Source organism: Pipistrellus kuhlii, unplaced genomic scaffold (assembly GCF_014108245.1).
Source record: "Pipistrellus kuhlii isolate mPipKuh1 unplaced genomic scaffold, mPipKuh1.p scaffold_m20_p_2, whole genome shotgun sequence".
Classification (NCBI taxonomy): domain Eukaryota; kingdom Metazoa; phylum Chordata; class Mammalia; order Chiroptera; family Vespertilionidae; genus Pipistrellus; species Pipistrellus kuhlii.
This window is the reverse complement of record NW_023425515.1, coordinates 122,166,313-122,194,171: the sequence shown is the minus strand read 5'-3', so window position 1 is coordinate 122,194,171 and position 27,859 is coordinate 122,166,313. Positions and strand designations below refer to the sequence as shown.

General features: G+C 40.1%; 1 protein-coding gene across 4 annotated transcripts in view; it reads right to left on the bottom strand.

Moving 5' to 3' along the window:
- The window catches only part of RNF144B (ring finger protein 144B), a 75,284-nt gene that overhangs the window by 19,588 nt on the left and 27,837 nt on the right, over positions 1-27,859 (bottom strand). For 3 of the 4 annotated variants that reach the window (XM_036444605.2, XM_036444608.2, XM_036444609.2), the window contains exon 3: positions 9,313-9,417. The exons of the other annotated variant lie outside the window; for it this stretch is intronic. In XM_036444605.2, the coding sequence (XP_036300498.1) occupies positions 9,313-9,417 (105 nt within the window). The remainder of the gene's footprint in view (positions 1-9,312; positions 9,418-27,859) is intronic. 4 annotated transcript variants of the gene reach the window in all.

Below are 27,859 nucleotides of genomic sequence, written 5' to 3'. Positions count from 1 at the left end.
ACAAATAATCTAATACTACTTTAACTTTTGAGCCAAGGTAACTTGGGAGATGATCTCATCTGGGCCCAAGAGACCTTAGTGATAGTCTATAAATCTATTTTTAAACCCCTTCTTCCCCCCCCCCCCAAAAAAAGAGTGATTTGAGGTTTTTTATTCTATTGAACAGTTCTACACTCTTCCTAGAACTTCTAAAATTGTTTCTGGACTGATGAAGACTTTCTTCAAACACCTCAAAATCAACCCTTAAAAATGCCTATTTTTTCAATGACAAGCAATTTATATAACAGCTAAGTCAAATACAGTTTATAAAAGACAAAGCAAATAGGAGGAGATAAATATTTTAAATACAGAAGGAATGCTAATGGGAACAATGACCAAAATCAATGCAGTAAAAAGTCAACAATAGTAGAGATGGATGTTGAATGTTAGGTTAGAAGGCAAATTTCACCAGAGGACGTATGACTGCCAGCAGGAAAATCAGAGGTCTCTAATATTTTTTGTCTTTCACTCTACTTTGAATCTCCTATTTATTATTTTTTAGGTTCAAGGTTTGTATGGAATTAATCCTTAATAAGGTAAATCAATTTTTCTATTGACATCTGTGATCACAAGAAGTCATGTCTATCACTTTTCACTATGTTTGATACTTCTGGAATAAAGATAAGCCCCAACACACACCATTCTCTCCCCACCCCAGCCAGGGACTTGTTGACACTCTGTTATGGGTAAAACACTGGCTGGAAGCCTGGAGATGCAAATGAGCAAGCCCACATAGAAGCTGTCTTCAAAGGACTTAAATTACTGAGTGTGTGGGGGGAAGGGGGAAAGAGAATAAGTTTTAAGGAAGATCTACTCTTTGATCTTATCATTTATTGTATTTCACAGATAAGAGCTAATTTTCTGAAATATTTCTATCACACTTTTGGCTTTAGATGAGAGAAAGCTGGATTGGATTAAAAAAAAAAAAAAAAAAAAGATGAAGATCCAAAGTATTGAATTCCCATTCCCTTGCCATTTGGAATGAAGTTGCTATTACTCAAGGTCTGTCACAATTATAAAACTGAAATAAATGTTTTAGTATGGCTATTGAAGACTCCATTGGGCAACCGGTTACTCCTTTTTAAAATATATATATATTTTTTATTGATTTCAGAGAGAAAGGGAGAGGTAGAGGGTAGAGAGAGAGATCAATAAAAACATCAATGATAAGAGAGAGTATCATGCCTCCTGCATGACCCCTACTGGGGATCAAGCCCACAAACAGGCACATGCCCTTGACTGGAATCAAACCTTCAGTTCACAGGCCAAAGCTCTATCCATTGAGACAAACTGGCTAAAATTTTTAAAGGAATCACAAAGCCTGTAAAATTAATTGTAAAAGTAAAAATCCTAGCAAATAAGAAATTATAAAAGTTATCTTATGGTATAGAATTATTCTTTTCCTGCCAACCAAGAAATTCTAAATCACTCAAAAATCATACCAGAACATTCCTTTTTAACTTTTTTATTTTGAAATAATTTTAGGCTCACAAAAAGTTGTGACAGCTATATAGAATTCCTAAAAGCCATTCCCTCAACTTCTCCTAATATTAACACCTTACATAGCTATGGTTATTAAAATAATAAAATTTTCATTGATACAAAATAATTAAACAATCTGCAGGCCTTATTCAAATTTCTCAAACTGACCCACAATGTCTTTTTTTTTTTTTTTTTCAGTCCAGATCTAATTCAAGACTTTAAAACCTTCTATTTGGTTTCCTTATCTCCTCAGCCTTCTCTAATCTGGGGCAGTTCCTCAGTCTGTATGTCTGTATTTGTCTTGCGTGACCTTGACATGTTTAAAGAGTCCAGGCCAGTTATTTTGTACACTGCTCTCCAATTTGGCTTTGTCTGATGTTTTCTCATGATTAAGTCAAGACTGTGCATTTTTGGCAAGAACATCACAGAAGTAATATTAGGCCACCAGGAGGTAAATGAGGACAACCTGTCTCATTACTGGTGATATTAACTTTCTGACTTGGTCAAGGTAGTATCTGCCAGATTGCTCCACTCTTTGTAACCTTATAGGGAGACCAGAGGCCCTCGTCCTGGCCTGTGGGGACCGGACTGAAACCGACTTCCCGACATCCCCTGAGGGGTCCCTCCTCTCTGGTTCTGGGTGTGCCACCCAGGGACCACCGCTGCCACGTGACTGCAGCTCAGCAGCACCTGCATTGAGCATTAACTGGCCTGGACTCTTTAAACATGTCAAGGTCATGAAAGACAAATACAGACATACAGACTGAGGAACTGCCCCAGATTAGAGAAGGCTGAGGAGACAAGCCAGCCGAATGCAAGGTGATATCCTGAATTGGATCTGGACTGGAAAAAAAAAAGAAAAAAAAAGACATTGTGGGTCAGTTTGTGCTCATCATAACTACTGGCCTGTCAGCCAGTTGGCCAGTCACTTAGGCTCTTATGTATAGAGGTATTTTAAGATGCTGCAAATATCATGTTTCTCATCATACCTCTGCCCACTAATTTTGTATCTATCAAAAAGTCTTACCTACTATAACACATTAAGCACCCAGCCTGTTTTGTCTTCCACACTGGTGACTGACTGGGCGCTTAACGTGATAATTATTACTGTGCTTACTTGCTTAATGACTATTTCTATATCCATCTCTGTTTGTTCATTAGAATTCTGATCTAAGGAAGAAATATTGGTAAATACAACATATATTTTCTTTTAATGAAATGGTTAAAGCACAGAAGCTAGAGAAAGCCAGGGGAAGGTAATAAAAAATAATAAATAAATAAATAAATAAATAAATAAATAAAAGCACAGACTTTACTTAGGTTTGGCCCTTTAAATCATACCTCTGCTACAGTTGCTTTTAAAAATTAAAAAAAAAAAAAACAGGCTGAGCATGAAACACAATGGATCATTATATCAGGAGATGGAATTGACTTCTTATTAGGGGTGTCGAACTCAATCAGAGAAGGGGCCAAAATCTAAAATCCAGCCTAAATCGCGGGCCGAATGGTTTACTGAACAGTCATAAACTGTCATTGTGATGGAAACACAGCGGAGTGCAGTGATGACAGCGCGGTGCGGGCCACATTGCAAGGCCTGGCGGGACGGATTTGGCCCGCGGGCCTTGTGTTTGACACATGTGTTATAGATCATTACAAATGTTGAGGTGGTATGACTTGCAAAAATACTGGCAAGAGAAACAGTACTAGTCTAAAGGATAAGTGTCTTATCACAACAATATAGAAACTAAGAATGTTTCCTATCTCAACCCAGAAAATGACTATTTTCTAACAGAAAAAGAAAAACGGCCCATTTACCCATTCATCTGAGTAAACCAAGCTCATCTCTTTACCTGGGTATCAGTGCTATGTTTTAAATCCTGGATGAAGAAACATGAGGCATCTCTGAGAGCCAGATGGCAGGGCCGAGTGGGAAAGTGAAGGATGGGGAAGTCCTGGGATTCCAGAGCCAGGAATTCTTTTCACAGTTTCTTGCAGAGGGTGGGTTTGCTGCTCTTTTTTCACCCCATCTGCAGAGGCTTCAGCCCCACTTCCCACATCACTGCCCGCCTTTTCCTCAGCTCCTCTGTCTAAAAGGGACATTCCTATGTGCACATCCATGGGACACATTCGACCCATTGATGCTGAGTCTTCTTACACTTGCCCTTGGTTAAAGAAAAAGCTTAGAAATACTATTCTCCACTTACATGGAGTTTTTAAACAAAATTTTTTTAAATGTCCTAGAACAAATTTCAACCAAGATCCCAAAGCTATCTATTGATTCTGGCATTGCTGATTCCTCTAACCTTCTCCACTTCAAAGTTTTCCTCTTCTCCAGCCAACGTGTACTGCAGCCAAAGGTCATTATTACAGACAGACTTAACCCTATCCCCTTCAGGTCCTGAACCTCAGTAACAGGGTTATGCCACTTGCCTGGGCATCCTCCTCTTTCTTCTGCCCCAGTTCTACACCGTGATAATAAGAGATGGCAAGTGCAGGCAGTACCCATGGGTGACTTGGGGGGACCATTTGGATCTCTAATTCCAGCAGCCACCCTCAATGAGCATGCAACATGAGTTAAAACTGTGTTCAACTTACAAATGTAGCTTTAAATTCCCTAGTGTTGCCAAGGCCGGTTTGGCTCAGTGGTAGAGCATAGGTCTGCGGACTGAAGGGTCCCAGGTTCGATTCTGGTCGGGGGAATGTACATTGGTTGCGGGCACATCCCTGGTGGGGGGTGTGCCGGAGGCAGCTGGTCGATGTTTCTCTCATCGATGTTTCTGGCTCTCTATCTCTCTCCCTTCCTCTCTGTAAAAAATCAATAAAATATATTTAAAAAATAAAAAATAATAAATTCCCTAGTGTTGTACCCCCACCCTAACCATCCCCTATCCTAGTCTTTCAAAGTGCCCCACCCTAAGTCCCTTCCTACAGAATTCTGGAGCCCCCATTTTTGGCGAGAGCAGCTTTCCTTCCTCTAGTGCCTGCTGTGCCACCAGCAGCAAAAGGCAGGCTGGTCACTCAGGGTCCTGAGCTTGAAAGGAGGATTGGTGGGTCAGAAGCTGTTCCCGGCCATCCACTGCCGGCTGACAGTGAGGAGTTCTATCCTTCAGGCCATGCCATGGCAGGTACTACTCAAATGAGTTATGTGCTCACTACTCAAATTTACATGGTCCGATCAGTGGCCCAGGCTCTGAGGTGATGATACGTTCCTTTCCTAAGACTGTAAGGGAACTGCTTAAAGTAGTCATCGCCTCTTTCACAAGGCTACTGACTTCGAGCAAAGGCCTTGCCTGAATGCAGTGATGCTGTCAGGACAATCTGTGTCCTGCCTTTCATAATTCCACGTTGGACAAGATCCCTGGGTCAAGTATATCAGAAATGCCCCATAGAGCTGCAGCTGAACGTACCAGATGACACGAGGACGACAGGCTTTGCTTTGCCCTGGGCCCCGTGGAGCAGCTCCAGGGGCACGAGTCCGCCAGCGGCAGGACCTCCCCGCAGCTTCCATGACATTGAAGAGGAAGCTGCCTTTTCTGCCATTTCCTGCATAAGCAAGGAGTTCTGCAACTGGGCATTAAACGCTTTGCTGATGAAGCTGTTTCTGATGAATGAGGCAGAGCCCCAGCTGAGCCAATTTGAAAGCATTAAGAAGGCAGGCAGGACCTCAAGCCTGCAGGAGGCAGGCAGACTGAGCACAGCCAATGGTGTGAACTAGATCCATGCAGGGAAGCATTTGAAGGAGAGAGCTTAAATTCCTGGGTCCTTTGAAGATGAAGAAATGTTATACTTGCAAGCATTTTCTAAGACAATAAATAATGAAGAACCATGTCTTGTAATAAAAATAGCAGCAGGAAAAAGGGAACTTAAGCCTTAGCCAGAATTATTTTTAACAAGCAAAGTATATTTACGTATTACCTGTATAATTCAACATTTTTAAAGGCAGAACATGTAGTCATGGAGGTACAATCCAGTCAAGCATAATGTGGATTTGCCCCCTTTTGATGTATTCAATAATATTTATATTAACACGTTAAGCGCCCAGCTTATTTTGTCTTCTAGATGGGAAGTATAGTGTCAGTCACCAGTGGCTGACTGGGTGCTTAACGTGTTAAGAGCTCTATCCTATATAATAAAAGTCTAATATGCTAAGTGTCCGGTCATCTGTTCAACCAATCAAAGCAATATGCTAATGATATACTAAGGCTACTCAACCACTTGCTATGATGTGCACTGACCACCAGGGGGCAGAGAGTTGACTGGTCAACCAGTCACAATGCTATGCACTGACCACCAAGAGGCAGACGCTCCAACTGGCAGGTTAGCTTACTGCTGAGGTTCAGCAGATTGGGACTGTGCTAGGTGGGCCGGACACATCCTGGAACCCTCCCACAGTCCCTCCCCAGCTGGCCAATCTTCTGCATTCTTCCCCAGCCCGGATCATGCACCAGTGGAGTCCCTTGGCCTGGCCTGCACCCTCTCACAATCCAGGACCCCTTGGTGAATGTCAGAGAGCCGGTTTGGGCCCAATCCCACAGGCCAGGCCAAGGGATCCCCACTGGTGCATGAATTTGTGCACCAGTCCTCTAGTATTACAATAATAACTTTATATGAGGAAAGGATCTAAATGAAGTCAGAAAGGAAGGTGGTACATTCCAAGTCCATGTGTGCATGTGGTATTTGCTTTGAAAGTACGTAGTCCCATATAAACTAATGAAGCTACCAATATCTCCAACATAATTTTCTATTCATTTCTCAATTCAAAATCAAAGACAATCACCACCACCACCACATCACTCTTTTTTTTTTTTTTTAACTCTGAAAATACAATTGTGGCAAGTTAATTAAGAACATGATTATGCCCATCTTCAGCCATGCTCTTAGCAAGACCAATAAATACAGAAAGGTCAATTCACACCCTCAGGTCCATTTTACTAATCAAATGGGAAACAGACTTTGGAGACTTTAATAAATACCATACTTTCATTTGCAACGTTTTTATTTTGTTTTGTTTTTTTTCAAATATCCTTTTGTAATTTTTAAGAACCACTATGGATAGGTTTGTTTTGTTTTAACACAGCCTAAAAGCAAAATTGTTTTTAGAGTAAAACTGGGTAAATGGAATCAGAACTAGGAAAGTGTGAATGAGAATGGGTCCAGTGGGGAAAGGATAAGGATTAAAAAGTAGAAGATAACCTTAGGGAAATGTGGAAGAAAGTGTCTATACAAAAAAATCTGAAAAATGACTAAGCTTTGTTCTAGAGAACTGTGAGATAAACGATGGCCTTTACTCACATTAGCCCTGACATTTGATATCCAAAGTGTTGATGGCTAATGGTTACTAGTCATATAAAAATCTAGAACACTATGCAATTGAACTTTCTGCTACGATGAAAATGTTCTGTTCTTTCTTGTCCAATCTGGTAGTCATGAGCCACATGTGGCTACTGAGCTCTTGGAATGTGATTAGTACAACCAAAAGAATGCTTTTTTTTATGTTACCTAATTTTAATTAATTTCATTGTAAATAGCCACATGAAGCCAGTGGCTACTGGATCAGACAGCACAGGTATAGAATATAAGACTGATTCATTTCAAAGGCTTATTTTTGAAGCTAAACCAAACTATTCATTTCATTTATATTTAATAGATTTTGCATACATGAATTAAGTAAAATTTCAAACAAAACATGGCTCTTGCTGCCTGCTCCATGTCATGCTTTTACTTTTATAATCAGTTAAACATCTCCCTGCTGGGTCAGAAGCTACCATGAGCACAAACGGCACTGGGCCTCTCTCATTCACCTCTCTGGGCCTATCTCATTCACCAGGCACACTGTGACGCTTAATAAACAGATGTTCACTACTGGTCAAACATCAGAGAAGTCAGAAAGGAAGTATCTTTCTTGGAAGGATTAGGCATAGAGGATGATCGGGAATACCTGGATCTCATTTTAAAAACTATTTGCAGGTTGTGTACTAGTGTACTCTAGGTAACTAATCTTTCTCCACTTTAACTTTGTTCTGCCCATTATTCACACAAAAGTAAGTAATATTTCTCACTAGAGGTTTACATATTCAATATTGCATTTTTATTTTAAAAAATGATTATTTCATGATTTTCTTAAATCACTTCTAAACCATTATGTACTCTTTTTATTCTTCCCTAAAAAACACTTCAAGCTTGCTTGTACCACTTTGCTGATATTTCATAAGCTGAACATGGAATCAGTTTTATCAGTTTGTTGATAAGATTCTCACATTGAACAGGACCTCCAGAGGTAAACTGATTAGAAGTGGTCTACAACATCTTTCTGACTGCTATTCTTACAAAGCAAAAAATTATATGTAAAAGTATATGTATTTGTAAATAAAACGTGTATATATACACACTTACACATCCACTCATATATACATATATAGCTACACACATGCATGCACTATTCAGCTTCCAATGAGCAAGTCCTTTATCATATACTAGAGGCCTGATGCATGAAAATCCATGCACTGGAAGGGGGATCCCTCAGCCTGGCCTGCCCCCTCTCACAGTCTGGGAGTCCTCAAGGGCAGGAAGCAACCTGGCAATCAGGGGAAGGAAATGCCCCCATCACACTTCTGCTGCTGCCACTGCTGGCAGTGTAATCCTCTGCTGGCCCTGGTTCCCTAAGCCTTGGGTGGCTGGGAAGCTGCCATCCAAGACTTGCCTGCACCTTGCGCTAGCTCTGGGTGGCTGGAGTTCTGAGGGGACTAGGGAACTCTGGAGGCAGTCACGAGGAGTGGCAAGACCCACCTGGAAGCAGGCCTGGCAGTGCTGCATGCCTGCAGCCCCAGCAGGGCTGAGGGGACTGAATGCCGCCATCTTTGTGAGGGAGTGATGTTCAATTAGCATATTCCCTCTTTATTAGTTAGGATTTTATTATCTACCTAGCTCTACTCTTAGAGCCCTATAATTGTGGTGGTCAGAAGAACTGCATTAGATTTCTAGCTCTTCTACTTTTTTAGATATGTACGCACGTTTGGGCAAATTACTTAAACCCTCTGGGCCTAAGTTTTATCAGTTTGTTGAAAAGATTAGATAGTATACTAGCTATGAGAGCACCAGAAGAGTCCCTAATGAATAGCAGGTGTGCCATGTTTGCTGAATGAATAAGTTATTTCATCAGTTTCTTGGGACCTCTTTGAGATGCTTACCAACCCCCTACAAATGGATGAGTTGATTATCTTCTCACAGTGAACAGGCTCTGGAGATTAAAGGCAGATTTAAGGGCAAGTTATTTATCAGGGACTGAAGGAACAAAGGAAAGGGATCTATTACAGTCTTAAGAAAATGGTGGGGGAACTCACAGAAAAAAAGGAAGAAAGTCTGATACCTGATAAAGATTAAATGAAAGGCCTTTCTCTGTTCTTTAAAAATGGTTCAACTCAGGCTACCTTCTAGTTTATTATCTGAAACTGTGGCTAACCTGCTGCCCATTTATCTTAAAGTATGAAAGATCACAAGACCACTCACTATTCAGCCTCCGAACCTCACATTTGGTAAATTTGACTTCTACACCTTTGCCTACCTGTTATAGAGCTTCTTAAACTCTGAGAGCATTTACAAATAGAATTGAGGTAAACAGCAGCTTTAACAGTTTATACAAAGAATCCAAAGGTGTGTAGCAATAAAGTACTTCTTTAAAAAGTTCACCCTGTCATTTGTTTCTAGTCTCTCTGTTAGGGAAGTACATAGAGTCAAGATCCTAGGAAATAAAGTCAAGAGGAAAGAGGGGAAGATCATGGCACTCATCCATACCTCAGCTTCCTGCAGGATCCCGTGGTTTAGGCACACCATGTCAGGGCAAGTGATGGGAGACCCACATCCGTCTCGGATTGCCAGCTGCATGTACTGTTTCAGGCACTGGAAGTTAAGAAGAAAAAAAGACAGACAATTACCTGCCACATTACAGGAGCACAAAGGTTACAAAACCACCACTGCCTCTCTTCTTCCTTACTTGGTAGTCCTGGGGCTCTTGTACTCAGAAAACATAAGTTATCACAGTGTGAATGCTAAGAGCCATCACTTTGGAAAGAATGCAAGACAGGCAATTTGGTATGACTTCATCCTAAGAAAATTGAGTTTATTCAAGGCAGCAAATTCCTGTAGGTTTACATTTACCTACCATAGATAGGCAAAAGAATTCTTTCTTCCTTCCTTCCTTCCTTCCTTCCTTCCTTCCTTCCTTCCTTCCTTCCTTCCTTCCTTCCTTCCTTCCTTTCTTCCTTTATTTCTTTCTTCCTTTTTTAACTTATTTGACTTCCCAGTTTAATTTTTACCTAGTGGTCCTCTCCCTCAAAGTTTTCCCAGAAATAGAACTGTGACCCTTGTGCTGAGCTAGCCAAACAGAAACAAAATGAAATTAAGACAATGATTTATTCAGAACACCCTTAACAGCAAATACACCTGGAAAAGATCATGTAAAAGATAATATGGGAGCCGACTATGGGCCATGGTGAATACTATGGTGAGGAGGTTTGAGTATAACCTGGTTAAGGAAGAATTTAATAGGAAAACAGAAACCCAGAGGAGAGGGGAGGGGAGGGAGAGAAGAGAAGAGAAGAAAAAGAATATCAAGGACAACTTGATCTACTCATTGCCTGTAACACCTGGATCTTGAGCAGTGGATGGAGATGTGAGTCAGACTAAGAAAGTAGAAGAGTGACTGATATAGCATTGTGGAAATCTCAATAACTCCTCCCTGCTCCCTCTCAACCCACCCTACATGCCCACAGGAAATTGAAGGCCACAGTTTCAGAAGATTATGCTCTTAATAAATCTATAAGTTGGCTTCTCAGTTTCTAGTAATTTGCTCATAATTGGTCAGCTCTTTAATATAAGCATGATGGGAAAACACACACACAACATACATAAGCTATTCAATGAATTAAGACTCTTACAAAGTGATCATCTATATTTATAAAAGCCTAAGTGTCCAGATGACCAAGCAACCAGACGACCAGACGACCGGTCAACCAGTTGACCTGCTGGTAGCTATGACGCACACTGGCCACCAGCGGGCAGACACTTGATGCAGGAGCTGCTCCTGGTGGTCAGTGCACTCCCACAGTGGGAGCACCACTGAGCAAACAGACACTGGGCTCATGGCTGGTGAGCACAGCTGCAGTGGTGCAAGCCTCTCCTGCAGATTCTCCCCTTGTGCACCAGAGCAGCAGCAGGCACAGCAGGGCTTGGATGAGCAGAATCAGAGCAGCACCCAGCCTGGACTCCGGCTCCTCCCCAGCCAGCTGCATGACACTTCATGCACTACTTCCTGCTGTGTGGGATCGATGAAGACAGTAGGGTGGAGCCCACGAGCTGGCGGGGAAGGCCGTGCTGCGGAGGTGTGGAGGTGCACTGATTCCCGCAGGCCAGGTCGAGGGACCCTACTGGTGCACAAATCCATGCACTGGGCCTTTAGTTATTTAAAACTGAACTTGAATCTTTCAAAATTACAGATTTACGTATCATCAACCTGTTACATTACAAATATTGTTGTTGCACCAACCTTTTATAAAAGCTTAACTACTAAATAACTTTTATGGTTAGAATACTGATGACATATTTATGAAACCTAATCCTTTCATTGACCATCTTTATTCATTTTCTCAATCTGAAATTGAAACTCACATCATGATTACATTTCAGAAAAATAATCATGTATTTATCTGACTGAAATTACTGTTACAATGTACTAATGAATCAATGACTAGGGCAAACCATTTAAACCAGATTTGCATCTCTTTTAGTAATTGATAATTTCCTTCTCTCATCACAGAAAAAAAATAAAATAAAATAAAATACCTCACTGGAGCCGAAGCTAGTTCGGCTCAGTGGTACAGCGTCGGTCTGTGGACTGAAAGGTCCCAGGTTCGATTCCGGTCAAGGGCATGTACATTGGTTGCGGGCACATCCCCGGTAGGGGGTATGCAAGAGGCAGCTGGTCGATGTTTCTCTCTCATCGACATTTCTAGCTCTCTCTCTCCCTTCCTCTCTGTAAAAAATCAATAAAATATATTTTTTTAAAAACTCACTGGAAAATAACCTAAATATCTAAGAACACATGAGAAAATTATGCTAAATTCATACAAGGAAAGCTGGAGAATCACAAAAATATTTTCAAATTCATCTCCACTTATATTACAAATTTGGAAGTTGAATCTAAGCTTTCCCAAGAGTTTACAATGAATGTTCTATTTACTAATATAATGTTCTTAGGTGCACTGTAACCACAATATATAAAACCAATGAATTTTTAAGGTTCCCACAAGTACTCTCCTGGCCACAATATTACATGACCCATGATTTTAGGAGAGAAGCTAGAGCTGTATACAATCAATGACGGTGTAATTATATGAATTCCATTTACCCTGTTGTTAAATGCTAAGAAACAGTGGTTCGAGAAAGAGATTTGTTAAGTGCTGGTTGCTAAGTAATGCTCTAGTGCAGGCACTTGACACTCCATCACTAGGGGCCTGCATTTCTATTCTAAGGCAAAGAGGGAAAACAACCAACTCTAGTTATTGCTTCTTATTAAATTTTCAAGTACCTTAGGTTCATGATGATCTTCTATTAGCTTGCACTAAAAATTTAATCTTAAACTCTCCCTCTCTTCCTCAAAACCTAAGTCTAAATAACACAAAAACTGAAAACATACCCATGAACCCCTGTGCATGTTACACAAACCAAACAATTCCAGAATAAACTGGCATCTAGCATGTAAATAAACACAGAGGAAAAAGGAAAAAGAAGAACAATCATCATTTAGTCACATTGAAAAAAAATTATATTCCAATAAACAATAGCATTAAACAAATGTCTAAATATGTAATTTTCATAACAGCTAACAAATTCTACAAGAAGTGTTTCAAATAAAACATCTCAAATATCCTGATAACCAAAGAAAGAAAGAAAAAAATTTGTCTTTTAGATTGTCAACATTTCACTTAATTAGTTTGATAGAACATAACATTATTTAGACCATGAGGTGCCATGTATAATAAAGATTATTCCTCAAAATCATTTCACAACACTCAAGGATTCAAAGGAGATCTAACCAAGAATTTAACATCAAACACCTGGTGAGCCAGATGACTTGTATTATCTCTTCCAGCCCTAAGAGCCTATGAATTATATACAGTGGGACCTTCCCAAAAAGAGGTTTCTCCTAGCCAAAAATTTTAAGAATACCAAAAAGCATTCTTTAAAAAAAATTATATATATATATATATATATATATATATATATATATATGTATAGTTGTTGTTGTTGTTGTTGTTGTTATTGATTTGAGAGAGAGAAAAGGGGAGAGGGAGACAGAGAAAAACATCAATGTGAGAGAGAAATCTCACTGCCTTCCAAACGCACCCCGAAGGAAGATTGAACCTACAACCTAGGTATGTGTCCTGACTGGGAATCAAACCAGCAACTTTCCAGTACATAAGACAATGCTCCATCAACTGAGCCACACCGGTTAGAGCCCAAAGAGCTTTCTTCATAGGTGTACTCATCTATTAGCTGGACAAGGGAAAAAGGGCTACAACATTTAGACAAAGAGATCCACCAAAGTAATATACATAGATACATATACATTTACTCTAAAGTTGCTCATTCTCTGGTACTAGATTTTTTACCTTTCTTTAAAATTTTCTCTAAGAAAAAAAAAAGCATTACAATCAATAGTGAAGGGAACTGGATTCTAACAATTAAGATTGAAGTACAAACTCTAAATTTTTCTTCAACATCTTGAGCAAGTCATTAACATCTCTAGCCATAACATTTTCAATTATAAAATGGAACAATACCACTTGCCAGGACTACTCTTACAGAAATAGAGAGTCCTTCATGAAGGTAAATACATGAAAACACCATGAAAAGTAAAAAGAGGTATGCAAACATCCTACATAATAAAAGGGTAGTATGCAAATTGTCCCCTTGACCAGAGTTCTTCCAGGAGTTTGATCAGAGAGTGGGCCAGCTAGGGGAAGGAAGGGAGGCCCCAGCCAGCAGCCGGTAGGAACCCTACCAGCGCACAAATTTCACACACTGGGTCTCTAGTTAAGTATAATTGGAGAATAGAACAGATGTTTCTGAATTACAGGTAAGCATCCTATATAATAAAGAGGTGATGTGCAAATTGACCCTCATACCCTCACATCACAAGAGGACCACCCCCATGTTGTCACAAGATGGCCACCCCCACATTGTCACAAGATGGCTGGTAGGGGAAGGCCTCTTTTTAATTTAAATTTTGTTGGTCTATAATTTTGAGGGTCCCAGATTGCAGAGCGTGCAGGCTGGGCTGAGGGACACCCTCTCCCCTTGCAGGGCACAAATTTTGTGCACCAGGCATCTAGTGCAGAAATAAATAAAAGTCCCCAAATGATGCAACCTCCAGAAGTTAGTTTCATGATGGTGGGGTGGGGAGGTGAAAGGAGAATATATATTGGTGGAAGGAAGGAGGTAATGTATACTATTAGCTGAAAGTTTAAATTGATCTTGGATCCTTCTAGATGCAGATGCTGAGGTCTGAGGTTCAAAAAGGACTAGCAGACAACCTGTACTGAAGCTGAATTGATGCACTACTGACCTTGGGTTCCTCATGCCTCTCTCAGCCATAGATGAGAAGGAAGATGATGAGGGGGAAAGAATCTTGGCTATAAAAGTTCACTTTTTATCATTCCTGGAACAATGCTATACACTTAAATAAATATTTAACAAAACGCATACTAACATTTATCTGTTTTAGTACACAATTACATCATAATGTCTCAAGAGTGTTCTAAATAACATCTTATATTTAGGCCAATATTCTGTTTATTCCAGTTAAGACTATTATCTCTACACATGATCCAAAAATAAAGGCTTTGTTGGATGCTGTTGAGTTAAATTATTAATAAGCTCAAGATGGTGTATCTCTCACAATTCAAAAGCCTTTTAGCAAAGCAACCTGGTTTGAAATGTATAAAAGTTTGAAAATTTTCAAAGAAATCAATAATCTATAGCTAGACAACTTGTTTCCTGGTATAGTATTGTCCTAAAAAAAATGTTATTATAAAACCACTTGCAGAAACCTGGACTTTTCACAAATATATTACTAGTGATGGCATCACCTTCCTACTCCTTTGCCAACCACATAGGACATCAGAGGACTGACAGGAAAACCTGGCACCGGATGATTAAAGAGAAGCCCCAAATCAAACAACAAGCCATAAGTACAGTTAAAAAGAGACCATAATCTTACAATCTTCAACCTTAAGCATCTCATATTGAGAAAACCTTCCTTGTCTTGTTCCTCATTCTGGAGGAACGCCCAGCCCGTCGGCTCTCACAGCACTCTGTCACCCAGCTAGCACGGTACTTTCAAACTGCGTGTGAAGGTGTATTCTTGGGAGCCCATGAGCCCTCCATCACAAGGTCTTTATTCATTTTATGTTTGTTTAACAATATTAATAAAAGCATGCTTTGAGCCATCACAAGAAAAACGCCATTTCTATTCCATTTCAATGCTCATACTTCTTCAAATCCTCACTGCTTTGTCAGATAAGAATGCTCTCATTGTCACGGGCAGATGAAAAAGCTATGGAAGTATCTGGACCCAGTGAAGGCTGTACACATCAAGATTCTTAGTGATTCTAACATAGAAGAGTGGCCAGATCATTGAATTACCTCTTGTTCTCTGGAACACACCAAACACAGAGCTTAACTGTAAAAAGTGATTTAGTGGAAACTACTAGTAAATATCATCTATCACATTAATGTTAACTTAAATTTTGTTTGTCTATAATTTTAGTTAATATGCAGCTTATATATTTATTCTGATGTTCTCACTTAAAATATAAATGTGCTTGTATTATGTTTGTATAAGTTTAAGTAAGACCATAATAAAAGTCACTTATAGTAGCTCAGTACTGGAGTGTCAATTATTTTTCCCTTCAAAAGGAAGGCCCCTGTAAATCCATCGAAAGGCGGAGATCACTATGATTCTCAGTGGCAATACAGCTTGGTATATGATATTTTCCCTTAGGGACTTATAAGAATATCAGACTATCCAATGAGAATTTTATAAACTGTACACACACACACACCCCTCCCTCTTCTCCAGAAGTACTGGCTCTACCTCCCTACTTCCCAATATTTCCATCCCCAACTTAGGTAGTAACACCAGATGTTAACAATTGAATGATGTCATACATGTCAACAGTGCAGCGCTTATCACCCTGCCCTGCAGGGGACTGTGAACTAGGCTGTCTCCCCAATAGCCCAGGGATTCGGGGTCTGGATCATATCTTATTCCTCTTTATATTCTCCAGAAACATCTATCACAGAACCTGGCACACGGCAGACACTCAGACGTCTGTGGGAGTTGGAAAGCTGACTCTACCACCTACCAGCTTTGTGGAAATCTTCAGCTCCAATCTCTGAGACATATAAACCCAATCCACCTACATCCTTCCTCCCTTTCCAATTGACAACAGAAGCCAACTCTGCCTTTGAGAGCCAACTCCACTATTATCTAGTTCTCATTCCCTCCTGGCTTCCAGAATATTTACCCTATTGATTATCCATTTTCTTTCCTATGTATTGAAATTCCCCATCTCTGTCGGTCCTTATTCAGTAGTTAAACATGTCCAAAACTATTCTAATCTAAGAAAAATAACAAAACAGCCCTCCCTTATTCCTCTTCCTGAATAGATACTGACTTTTCATTCCTCTCCTCATCACAGTCAAATATTTTAAACAGTTGTCTACCCTCACTTCCCTCATTCCTTCAACAATGCTATCACAACTTAACTGATGTGGCTGTCCAAAGCTGCCAGTGACCTCCATGCCACTGAATCCAATACATATGTTCTTCCTTCCTGGCTGCTCAGCCATAAGAAACACTTACTCCATTTTCTTTCTTTTTTTTTTTTTTTTAATGTATTTTTATTCATTTTTTACAGATAGGAAGGTAGAGAGACAGAGAGCTAGAAACGTCGATGAGAGAGAAACATCGACCAGCTGCCTCTTGCACACCCCCTATCGGGGATGTGCCCGCAACCAACGTACATGCCCTTGACCTGAATCGAACCTGGACCTTTCAGTCCGCAGACCGATGCTCTACCACTGAGCCGAACTGGTTTTGGCTCCACTTTCTTGATATTGTCTCTTCCCTCCCCTTCAGAATCCCACACTTCTCTGATTTTCATTCTATGCTTCCCCTCTGCCATTCCTTCTCAACCTTTTTCATTTTTCTCTACTCACTTTTTCAATGCTGAAATGGCAGGATGGTATCTAAACTCTCTTCTCCCTTTGCATTTTTGGTCACCTCATTAACTAGACATAACCACTTCCCTTCTCTGCTCTGTAATCCAGACACTATACTTCCCCAATTCCAGGGAGACTTGGCCAATGGGAAGCACAAATTGAACCAATTACCTAGTTGCTTAGCAAAAGAAAACACACACAAACACAAACATACACACACACACACACAAAAAAAATACTTAACTGAATTAACATCTTTAATTCTTCTTCTTTTCCTCAACCAAAGCTCCACAACCAAAATATGCCCCAAATCTAACTACTCCTCACCACTCCCACTGCAATTCAAATCATCACCACCTATTTCAAGGACCCCTACAATAGCTTCCTCACTGGTCTCCTGGCTTCTATTCCACACAACAGCCAGGGTGCTCTTTATATACATCTTTTAAAAATATAAAGCACGTACAGTCAGTGTGGCTCAGTTGGTTGAGCATCATCCTGTGGATGAGGAGGTCATGGTTTGATTCCCCAACAAGGCACATGCCTGGGTTGCAGGCTCAATCCTCGGGGGAGAGGGGGGCGTGCAGGAAGATGCAAATTAATGTTACTCTCTCATCGATGTTTCTATCTCTTTCTCCCTCTCCCTTCCTCTCTCTGAAATCAATAAAAACATATTAAATATATGTGTAAATTATATCTTATTCTTCTGCTCAAAACCTCCAATAAATGTGCATCTCATTTATTTTTTAAAAGCTTTTTTTTTTTTTGTAATGTATTTTTATTGACTTCAGAGAAAAAGAGAGGGAGAGAGAGAAACATCAATGATGAGAGGGAATCATTGATTGGCTGCCTCCTGCATGCCCCTTATAGGGGATTGAGGCCACAACCTGGACATGTGCCCTTGGCCAGAATCGAAACTGAGGCCCTTCAGTCCACAGGCTGACGCTTTATCCACTGAGCCAAACCAGCTAGGGCAAATGTGCATCTTATTTAGATTGCTTCTCAGACTCCTTATCATAGCTCATAAGGTCCTAAATTTTCTATCAGCTACTGCTGTGAGTTCATTTCTACCACATTCTCTCTTACTATGGGAATATGAGCCTTCTTACTATTTCTTCAATATGTCAAACTTGCTTACTCCTGTCGCAAGGCCTTTCTTGTGCCATTTCCCTTCCCTGGAATGCTCTTTCCCTAGATGACTTAATTCCACTTTATTCAGGGCTCTAGTCAATGACCTTCTTAGATAGGCCTTCCCTGGCTAAACAGGCCAGCCTTCCATCCCTTATCAGGCCTTCTTACCTGGTTATATTTTTCTTCATAGCACTTACCACTATCTAGTATTACTTATATATTGCCGGTTGCCCCAATAAGGTTCAGCTATAAGTGCAGGGACCTTGCCTGTGCCCTTCTCACAGTCCAGGATCCCAGAAAACCATGTAGAAAGTTCTACAAAATGTATGATTGTTAGTACTAGAGGCCCAGTGCATGAAATTCATGCACAGGGAGGCAGGGAAGGGTCCCCTCAGCCTGGCCTGCACACTCTCACAGTCCAGGATCCCTTGGGAGATGTAGCAGTGTGTTAAGCAGCAGGCAGCCTTGGCGGAGCTCAAATCAGGGCTAGGCACTGTGCCACTCACGCTCATCCTGGCCCACTGTGCCTGCTGCCACAGAGTCGGGAGAGGGTCCCACCAAAGCAGCTGCACTCACCAGCCATGAGCCCGGCTTCTGGCTGAGCAGTGCTTCCCCTGTGGGATCATACTGATCAGTAGGGGCCAGTTCCTGCATTGAGTGTCTGTCCCCTGGTGGTCAGTACACATCATAGCAACCGGTCATTCTGGTCATACTGCTGTAATGGTTGCTTAGGCTTTTATTATATAGACTAAAGGCCTGGTGCACAAAATTCATGCACTTTGGGGGGGGGGGGCGGGTCCTTCAGCCTGGCCTGTGCCCTCTCACAGGGACCCCTCGGGGAATATCCACCTGCCAGTTTAGGCCTGATTCCCCCAGGGATTAGGCCTAAACCAGCAGTCGGACATCCCTCTTGCAGTTCAGGGCTCTTACAATCCAGGACCCCTCGTTCCTTACCATCTGCCTGCAGCGGAGGCAGGAGAGGCTCCTGCCACCACCACTGCACTCGCCAGCCATGAGCCTGGTTTCTGGCTGAGCAGCGCTCCCCTTGTGTGAACATAATGACCACCAGAGGGCAGCTCCTGAGTTGAGCATCTGCCCCCTGTTGGTCAGTGGGCATCACAGTGACTAGTTGTTTTGCTGGTTGTTGCACCAGAGTTTTATTATATAGGATAGGTAGCTAGTTAGTATTAATAAAGGGAGAAAGTGAAATCAGATATTAAGCCTAATAAACTAGGGAGATAAATCAGACATTAAGCCTGACTCACTAAGAAGCTATCCAGTTCCCGAGGGGACTGCCTAGGAGACTTAATCCCCTAAGCCGGCTCCCTAAGGGACAACCCACCAATATCCACAATTACAGAGGGACAGGTAAAACAATAAAGGGAAGGTACTTAGCCTGGGAAAAAGACCAATTTGTACTGGGGGTGGGCCCAGTACAAACCTGGGAAGGACTGGGAATGAGACTGGTCAGTTTGAAAGCTCCGAGTAATATAATCAAAGCCTAACAAAGGCCTCTTACTGGGTAGCATGGGTTTGCCTGTTTGTTAGCTGCAGCCACGCTGGCTCCAAGCACAGGCCCTAGCATGAGCCTCGGCACAGAAGCGCAGCACCAGGCAGAGTGCAGCCAGGATCAGAGACTAAGCTAGCCAGATGGGAACAGAGACTGAACTGGACTAAGCTTTGGCACCAACACCCAGGCACAGGGAGTCTGAGATTTTACAGGACTCCAGGCCGGCTTTTTCTGGGCAGAGAATTCTCTGAGCAGGTCTGTATATTCTGGGAAAGTCCAAAGGGGAGAGATAACGGCCTTAGCAAATGGAATGTGGTCTAAGTGAAAGGGAGCATCTGTTGTGAAGTGGCCTAAAGGCCAGTTCCCAGGAGAGGGGTATCATTTCAACTATTCGATAGACCTAACAACTGGTTCTTCTTCTGGGCTTGGTGAAGGCAAGGCTGGGCTTCTTCCACAGTGGGTCAGAGCTGAGCCACCTGGCTGTGATGAGGCACAGGGAACCTGGGGGAATTAAATATAAATCTTACCACTACATCGTATCCTCCATGTGTGGGCCCCTGGAAATGCTTCTCTCGTGACTCTGGACGGATCCCATTTTTAGGGGCAACATTACTGAATGACTTAATAAATCCCCAAGTCCTATCAATCCCTTTCCTAGTGATCAGGACTGTTCATCTCCATCTCTTCGCCATGACTCTAGGCTTACCTGGGCTTCTGCCTTAGCCCATCACTGGTCTTCCTCTATGTGTTTTTACCTATTTCTAAGTAATTCTGCCCACTGCAGGCAAAAAGAAGTTTTTAAAAATCTAAGTCTGATCCCTACTCTCCTTCAATAATTGTAAGCATTCTTTATTTCTTTATTTCTCCTTTGTAGTACTTATTATAATTAAGGATTAAAAACCTAGGTGCATATAATTACATGCTCCCCAAAATTTCACTGTTCACTCATTCCACCTGTCAACATTACCAGAAATTTCAACCTTTAGATTTCTTTAATTAAGACCTTGTCACTGGAATGCTCCTGTCTCCATTCACATGTAATTATAGCACGAGGATTTAATACAGGTTAAATAGACCAGTTCCCTGGCAGAGGGCAGTGTTTAAAAATAAATAAATAAATGCCAGACAGATGTTTTTATGAGAAGAAACACTGGAAACTATGGGACACAACTGGGAAGGGCAACTGTGATATTGTGAGTTATAATTGGAAATACATATTTGGTCTCAGTTCCCATTTTTAGCATGAAGCTTCTAAAACCCTTGGAATTTCCTAAGTGGTGAAAGATATAGAGTGTCTTTTGTTATGTTAATGAAATGCCCCAGGTCACCAAAATAAAGGCTGGTTGCCAGGGGAACCAACTTTATCATTAGAGGGCTAGAATTTTCAGTCTCATCCTTGGAATGCCTGGGAGAGGAGAAGGGCTGGAGGTTGATCTAATCACCATTAGACACTGATTTAATCATTCATGTCTATGTAATAAAACCTCCATATAAACCCAAAGGGATGTGGCTCAGGGAGCTTCCTAGTTGGTGAATACATGGAAATTTCAGGAGAGTGGCTCATCTGGAGAGGGACTAGAAGCTCCTTACCCTTCCCCATACCTTGCTCTATGTATCTCTTCCATTTGGATATTCCTGAGTTAAATGCTTTTATTTTTTTAATATATTTTATTGATTTTGTACAGAGAGGAAGGGAGATAGAGAGTTAGAAACATCGATGAGAGAGAGTCATCAATCAGCTGCCTCTTGCACACCCCCTACTGGGGATATGCCCGCAACCAAGGCACATGCCCTTGACCGGAATCGAACCCGGGACCTTTCAGTCCCCAAGCCAACGCTCTATCCATTGAGCCAAACTGGTTTCGGCATATATACTTTTATAATAAACCAATAATCTAGATTGTGAAATGTTCCTCTGAGTTCTGTGAGTTGCTCTGGCAAATTAATTGAAACCAAGGAGGGGGTCATCGAGCCTCTAATTTATAGCCCATTGATCAGAAGCTCAGGCAACAACCTGGGCTTGTGACTGGTATTGGAAGCCCGGGAGGGAGCAGAGTCTTGAAGGACTGAACCCTTAACCTGTGGAGTCTAATGCTATCTCCAGACAGATGGTGTCAAAACTGAGTTGAATTCTTGAACATACTACTGAAAGGAATTTTAGAGACAGGACAGGCAATTAGAAAGCAAAGAGGATGAAGGTGTGGGACCCAGGAGAGAGGAATGCATAGGTGACGGGAGGATCCAAGCCAGATGGCTTATCTTACATTCACTCAGGATGGAAGAATGTTACAAGATAAGGGGAGGAAAAAGAGGAAGTACCAGGTGAGCTTTGAACTTTGAAACTGATACCCAGCAGCAAAGTAGCCAATTAGGAGAGCATGGAGGACATAAATTAAGCAAGGGTCCAATTAGAAAGTGAGATGGACCAAGATACTCAAGAGGCAGGACAGGTGTTGTTGTTGTTTTCCCATTAGGGAGAGAGAGAGAGCATGTTTTTACAGATTTGGGAGAGTTTGTATATGCTTACAATACATTTTTATACTTCTGCCTAAAAATCTTTTAGTCCAGGGAATTTTGTTCTTCAAACCTCATAGGACAAGAACCCACAAGGAGAATCTGAGAGCTTGCCATTTCATGTTAACACTGCTGGTGTCTGAGAATTGCTTGGTGGTATGAGGGAAAGCTCCCCTCCACAGACACATGCATTGGAAAAGAGTACAGAAACCCAAAAGAGAAGCCTTAAGGGGAGGCCCTGAGCAAAAGGAAGAGGGGTATTTCAACAAGAGAGCAGTGAATTTCAAAGATAACTTCATTTGCCTTACTGTTCCACTGCCTTACCTACAATTTTGAAAATTTAAAGTCCATTCAACTCACTTTAGGATCCTGTTAAAAATGCAGATTCTAATTCAGTAGATTTGAAGGGGGGAGGGGGGGAGGGGGACGCTGAGATCTTGACTTCCTCTTAAGCTCCCAGTTCTTGTTCATGCTGCTGGAACACTGACCATACTTCTCAGTAGCAAGGTCGAGAACAAAGACTATCTACGCTGGGGAGTTTTCCCAAAGCCCAATGCCTAGGCGACACCACAGATCAATTAATTCAGAATTTCTGCCCTGGCCTCTGTAGCTCAGTCCTTGGAGCATTGGCCTGCACACCAAAGGAGTCTCGGGTTCAAGTCCGGGTCAAGGGCATGTACCTCAGTTGCAGATTCATTCCTCAGCCCCACTCTGGGTGCGTGCAGTAGGCAACCAATTGATATATTCTCTCACATCAATGTTTCTCTCTCTTTCTCTCCCTTCCTCCTCTTCCTCCCCCTCCAATGGAAAAAAATATCCTGGGGTGAGAATGAAAAGGCATCAGTATTTTATATATGTGTGTGCGCGCGTGTGTGTGTGTGTGTGTGTGTGTGTGTGTGTGTGTATAACAGTTTTATTGAGCTATAGTTCACATACGATATAATTCACCCATTTAAAGTAGACAAGTCAATTATTTTTAGTATATTTACTGAGCTATGCTACTATCACACACATCAATTTTAGAACATTTCATAATCCCCAAAGAACCCGCATGCTCAATAATAGTTACTCCCTATTTCCCCTTCAAATCTTCCCTCCTCCCCAAGGTCTAGGCAACCACCAGTCTACTTATTGTCTCTATGAATTTGCCTATTCTGGACATTTCATATAATCGAATTATACACTGTGTGGTCCTTTGTGACTGGCTTTCATTTCTCTTAGGTATATACTTATACTTGGAGTTGATGTGGTATATAACTATTTCATTTCTCTTAGGTATATACTTATACTTGGAGTTGATGTGGTATATAACTATTTCTTTTGAAAAACTGCTAGACTATTTTCTGAAACAGCTGCAGCATTTTACATTCCCACCAGCAGTGTATGAAGGTTTCAATTTATTCATATCCTCACCAGAACATATTATTGTCTGTCTTTTTTATTTTAGCCAATCCTATTGGTATCTCTCTAGGGTTTTGCTTTGCATTTTCCTAATGATTAAGGATCTTGAGCATCTTTTCATTTATTTATGGGTAATATATATATATATATATATATATATATATATATATATATATATATCTTCTTTGGAGAAATGTATATTCAGATCCTATGCCCATTTTTAATTGGGTTATGTTTTTATTATTGTAAAAGCTAGGACTTATAAGAGCTCTCTATATATTCTAGATATGTCCCTTATGAGATAATAATGCACAAATATTCTCTCATTTTGTGGATTATCTTTTCACTTTCTTAATGGTGTCCACTGAAGTATAAAGGTTTTTAATTTTGATGATATCCAATTTATTTTTGTTATTTTTTGTTCATGCTTTGAGTAAGCCAAGGACATGAAGTTTTTTTTTTCTATTTCTTATATTTTCTTCTAAGAATTTTATAGTTTTAGCTATCACAAGTAGGTCTATAATCCATTTTGAGTTAATGTTCCATGGTATGAGTAATCAGTCCAACTTCATTCTTTTGCAAATGGATATCCATTTGTCCCAGAACCATTTATTGAAAAAATATTTTTCTCCTTTGAATTGTCTTAGCATCCTTGACAAAAATTAAGTGACAATAAACCTGGGAATTTATTTTTGGACTCTCAATTCTACTTTACTGATCTACCTGTCTATCCTTATGATAGCATCACAGAGGTTTTATTATTATAGTGCTATGGTAAGTTTGAAATCAGAAAGCAAATTCTCCAACTTTGTTCTTTTTCAAGGTTGCTTTGGCTTTTCTAGGTCCCTCAAATTTCTATATGAATTTTAGGATCAGTTTGTCAATTCCTACAAAAATGATAGCTGAAATTTTTATAGAAATTATGTTAAATCTGTACATCCATTTGGGAAATATTGCCATTTAGACAATATTAAATCTTAAAATCCATAAATATGGGGTATCTTTCTAGTTTGGTCTCTTGAATTTCTTTTCAACAATGTGTTACAGTTCTCACAGTGTAAACTTCTCACTTCTTTTGTTAAATTTATTCATAAGTATTTTATTCTTTTTTTATATTACTATAAATGGAATTGTCTTAATGGTATTACCATGTTACTCTTTGCTAGTATACAGGAATTTAATTGATTTTTGTATATTGATTTTGTATTCTGAAACCTCGTTAAACTAGCATCAGTATTTTTAAACTCTCAAAATGATTTCAAAATGCAACCAAGTCTGAGAATCATTAGTTCAATACCATTAGTTCACTCAAGTCTAATCAAGGGAAATAGGTCAATCATCACTGCCCTTATATCATTTTGTAATATTAAGAGGTATGATGTCCATAAGAACAAAATAGGGCTGTTACTTTTTTCTGGATAAGGGTAGTAGATCCACCTTGTAAGTTTGAGATTAGTCAGTCAATATGGGAAATTAAATCTGGGTCCCACTCAAAAGTACTCAAAAGTACTCCCGTTCCCACCAAGCAAGAGTTACCAAACACTTCTATCTTTATCTCAAGTGATCATGAAACATCTAAATTAAGAAATTCAGTGACAGAAATAGTTGTGAAGAGAAACCCGCTGGAAATGCTGCAGCCTTGTCCAACCCTCACAATGAAGCCAATTAAATCAGCTAAACTGGAAGGACACTTCAATCATAGCAGGGAGCAGGCATTAGCATTGGAAAGATCTGCTTCCAACACAAGAGTTATTGAATTCAATCACTCCTCAACTGACCTTTCAGAGGCTTTCCCTTTTGTCCCACCTCTGCTGCCTTTCATGGACTCTGCAATTCTTAATTCTTATACAATTCCAAAGAGATCCATCTGTGCCAGATGCTATCTTATGACACAGTATATCCAGAAAAACAACTGATGGTTCCAGAAGAAAAAAAATAAAACAAGAAGGCTTGCCAAGTTTACATCCTCCCATTTCCTCCAAAGAAACATTAGACCTCAGAACTGCCAGCCTTCAGTTGGCCCCCAGGCCCCATCCAACAGGCCCAGGATAGGCAACGACAGTAAGCACACACCAGATTAAATGTCGGCAAATCCTACTGAGCTCATCTGTCACTTTCTTCCTCCTCCTCCTGTGTACCTAAGAAGTCCTTATTTGAACTTTCAGGCAGCTTTTTTGATTCTTAGAACACACATAAGGTTTCAGCAATAAGAAAGGAACAAACCACAAACAAAATTAATAAAGGGTCAAGAAACTCCTTCAGCCATGATGTAGGATTATACAAATTATCTGCATAAAATATGACCATTCAACCAATCTGAGAAAACACACTGGAGAATGCAGTACTTAACATTTTACTAGAGAAATCATGGAGTATTAAAACTATACCATTTAAAGGATAAAAGGATAAATGGATGGGCAGATGTGTGATAAGGGGAGTAAAAATTAATGTTAGAATCTAAGAGGAAGTAAAAATATAGTCATTGTTAAAATTTTCACCTTTGTTGTATTTTGAAAAAAATGTTATAACAAACAGTTGTACAATTTTTTAAAGCTAAAAAGAAAAAATTACACCATTCACCAAATCTTAGATTTTAATGTTTCTTAAAGCAGGAATTATCTGTATTCTATTTTATATAAAACCCCAATATCTGTATTATTATATAAACTAGAGTTTAAATAAACTATATTGAGATAAAATCTTATTAATTAAAATTAATGGTAATAATATTAATAGATGATTATCTAAATTTTTGAAACTGTAAAGAATATTACACTGTATAAATAAGAGTATAAAGCTAACTCATCATTAATTGCTTGTTCCTAGAGAATATAACCTATAAAGCCAGCATGAAAAATAGCTCACATCAATAACAACTGTCAATAGTGATGCTGTTTGTTTCCTCAGGAGGATATTGTCTTCATGGATGATGGTTAAGAACCAAGTATTATCAATTTAGAATAGATGTAATCCTTAAACAAACTTCCTCCTTGGCGATATTTATATAAGAGAACTTATTACATTTAAGAAATGTGAGCCCAGCCCGTGTGGCCAGTGATTGAGCATCAATTTATGAACAGAGAGGTCATAGTTTGATTCCCAGTCAAGGCATATGCCTGGATTGTGGGCTCAATACCCAGAGAGGAACGTAGGAGTCAGCTGATCAATGATTCTCTCTCATCATTGATGTTTCTATCTCTCTCTCCCTCTCCTTTCCTCTCTGAAATCAATAAAAAAAAATATTTTTAAAAGAAATGTGAACTCTGAAAAAGTAGAAGGGATTAAATAATAATGAACCGTGAGTACAATGAATATGAGCAATCTTATTCTATTCCAAATTAATTTGAAATTATTTTATTTGATTATCCCATAGCAAAATCAGATATCTTCCTAATTATAATTTAGATGGAACACAATTTCTCACCTCATAATTTCCCCACAATACTTTATACTGAAAATATGTAAATGTTTTTGAAATTTTCTAAGAAAGCAAGTTTCTAGACTGCTCTTAGTTTCCTTGTTCAAATCTAACCTAACTACTGACTTTGAACTTACACTATCCAAATGTTTAGAGTTAGCACCATACTCTCAAAAATTAGACTATCAAGGCAAAGATCTTAAGTCAAAGCCATATGACCAACTGCTATAGACATGTGCCAGTGGTCACTGAAGAGACAGAAGGGGCATATGTATTTCAAAGCACATGGTAGTGAATAATTGCCATGTGCTTCACCAATACAGTTCTCTGCAAATACATTAAACAAGTGCATCTCCTGAAAGGTTAACTGAAACAGTTTCTGACTCAGTAGGTCTAGGGTGAGCTGGTTTGAGGATCACACTTTGAGAGCCATTATATTAGAGGCAAGGGAAAGGAGGAGATGACAGAGAGGGAATATTTGTCAAGCTCCAATGATAGCTATCGTGTGTGTCTTAAAATTGTCTCATTTAATCCTCATAGCAATTCTGAGGCAGGTATTATCCTCATTTCATATTAAGCAGTGCAGTAATTTATCCTAAATCCCCACAACTAGCAAACATAGGAGTTGAGGTTTAAACCAAGGTCTCATTGAGACACAACCTTTGCTTGTTTTCTCACTACTTCAGAATGATTTCCATGTTATCAGAACAAAAGCATGACAAAATACTGGAATCTTTCAACTTGAAAATGCTACTTTTTTTCTTTTCCTTCTGAAGGCTATCAACACCATAAACCATAAAGTTCTTCAAAGACTAGACACCATTCCAAAATAAAGCAGTCTGTGTTTAACACTCTGCCTAGGAAAAGCAGTTACTACAGCTATAAAACACTCTTCCCCAGTGGCAGTAACCATCTGTGTGCTTTAGAGTCAGCCTTTCAGTAATACCCTCAGCACACAAGACTCCTTGAGAACAACTTTCAGAGTGAGGCCCTCTTGTGAACACCAGTAACTTCCACACCCATGATGCATGTCGGGGGTGGGAGAATACCAGTCTTTAGACCAGAAGGTCTTGGCTTGAACC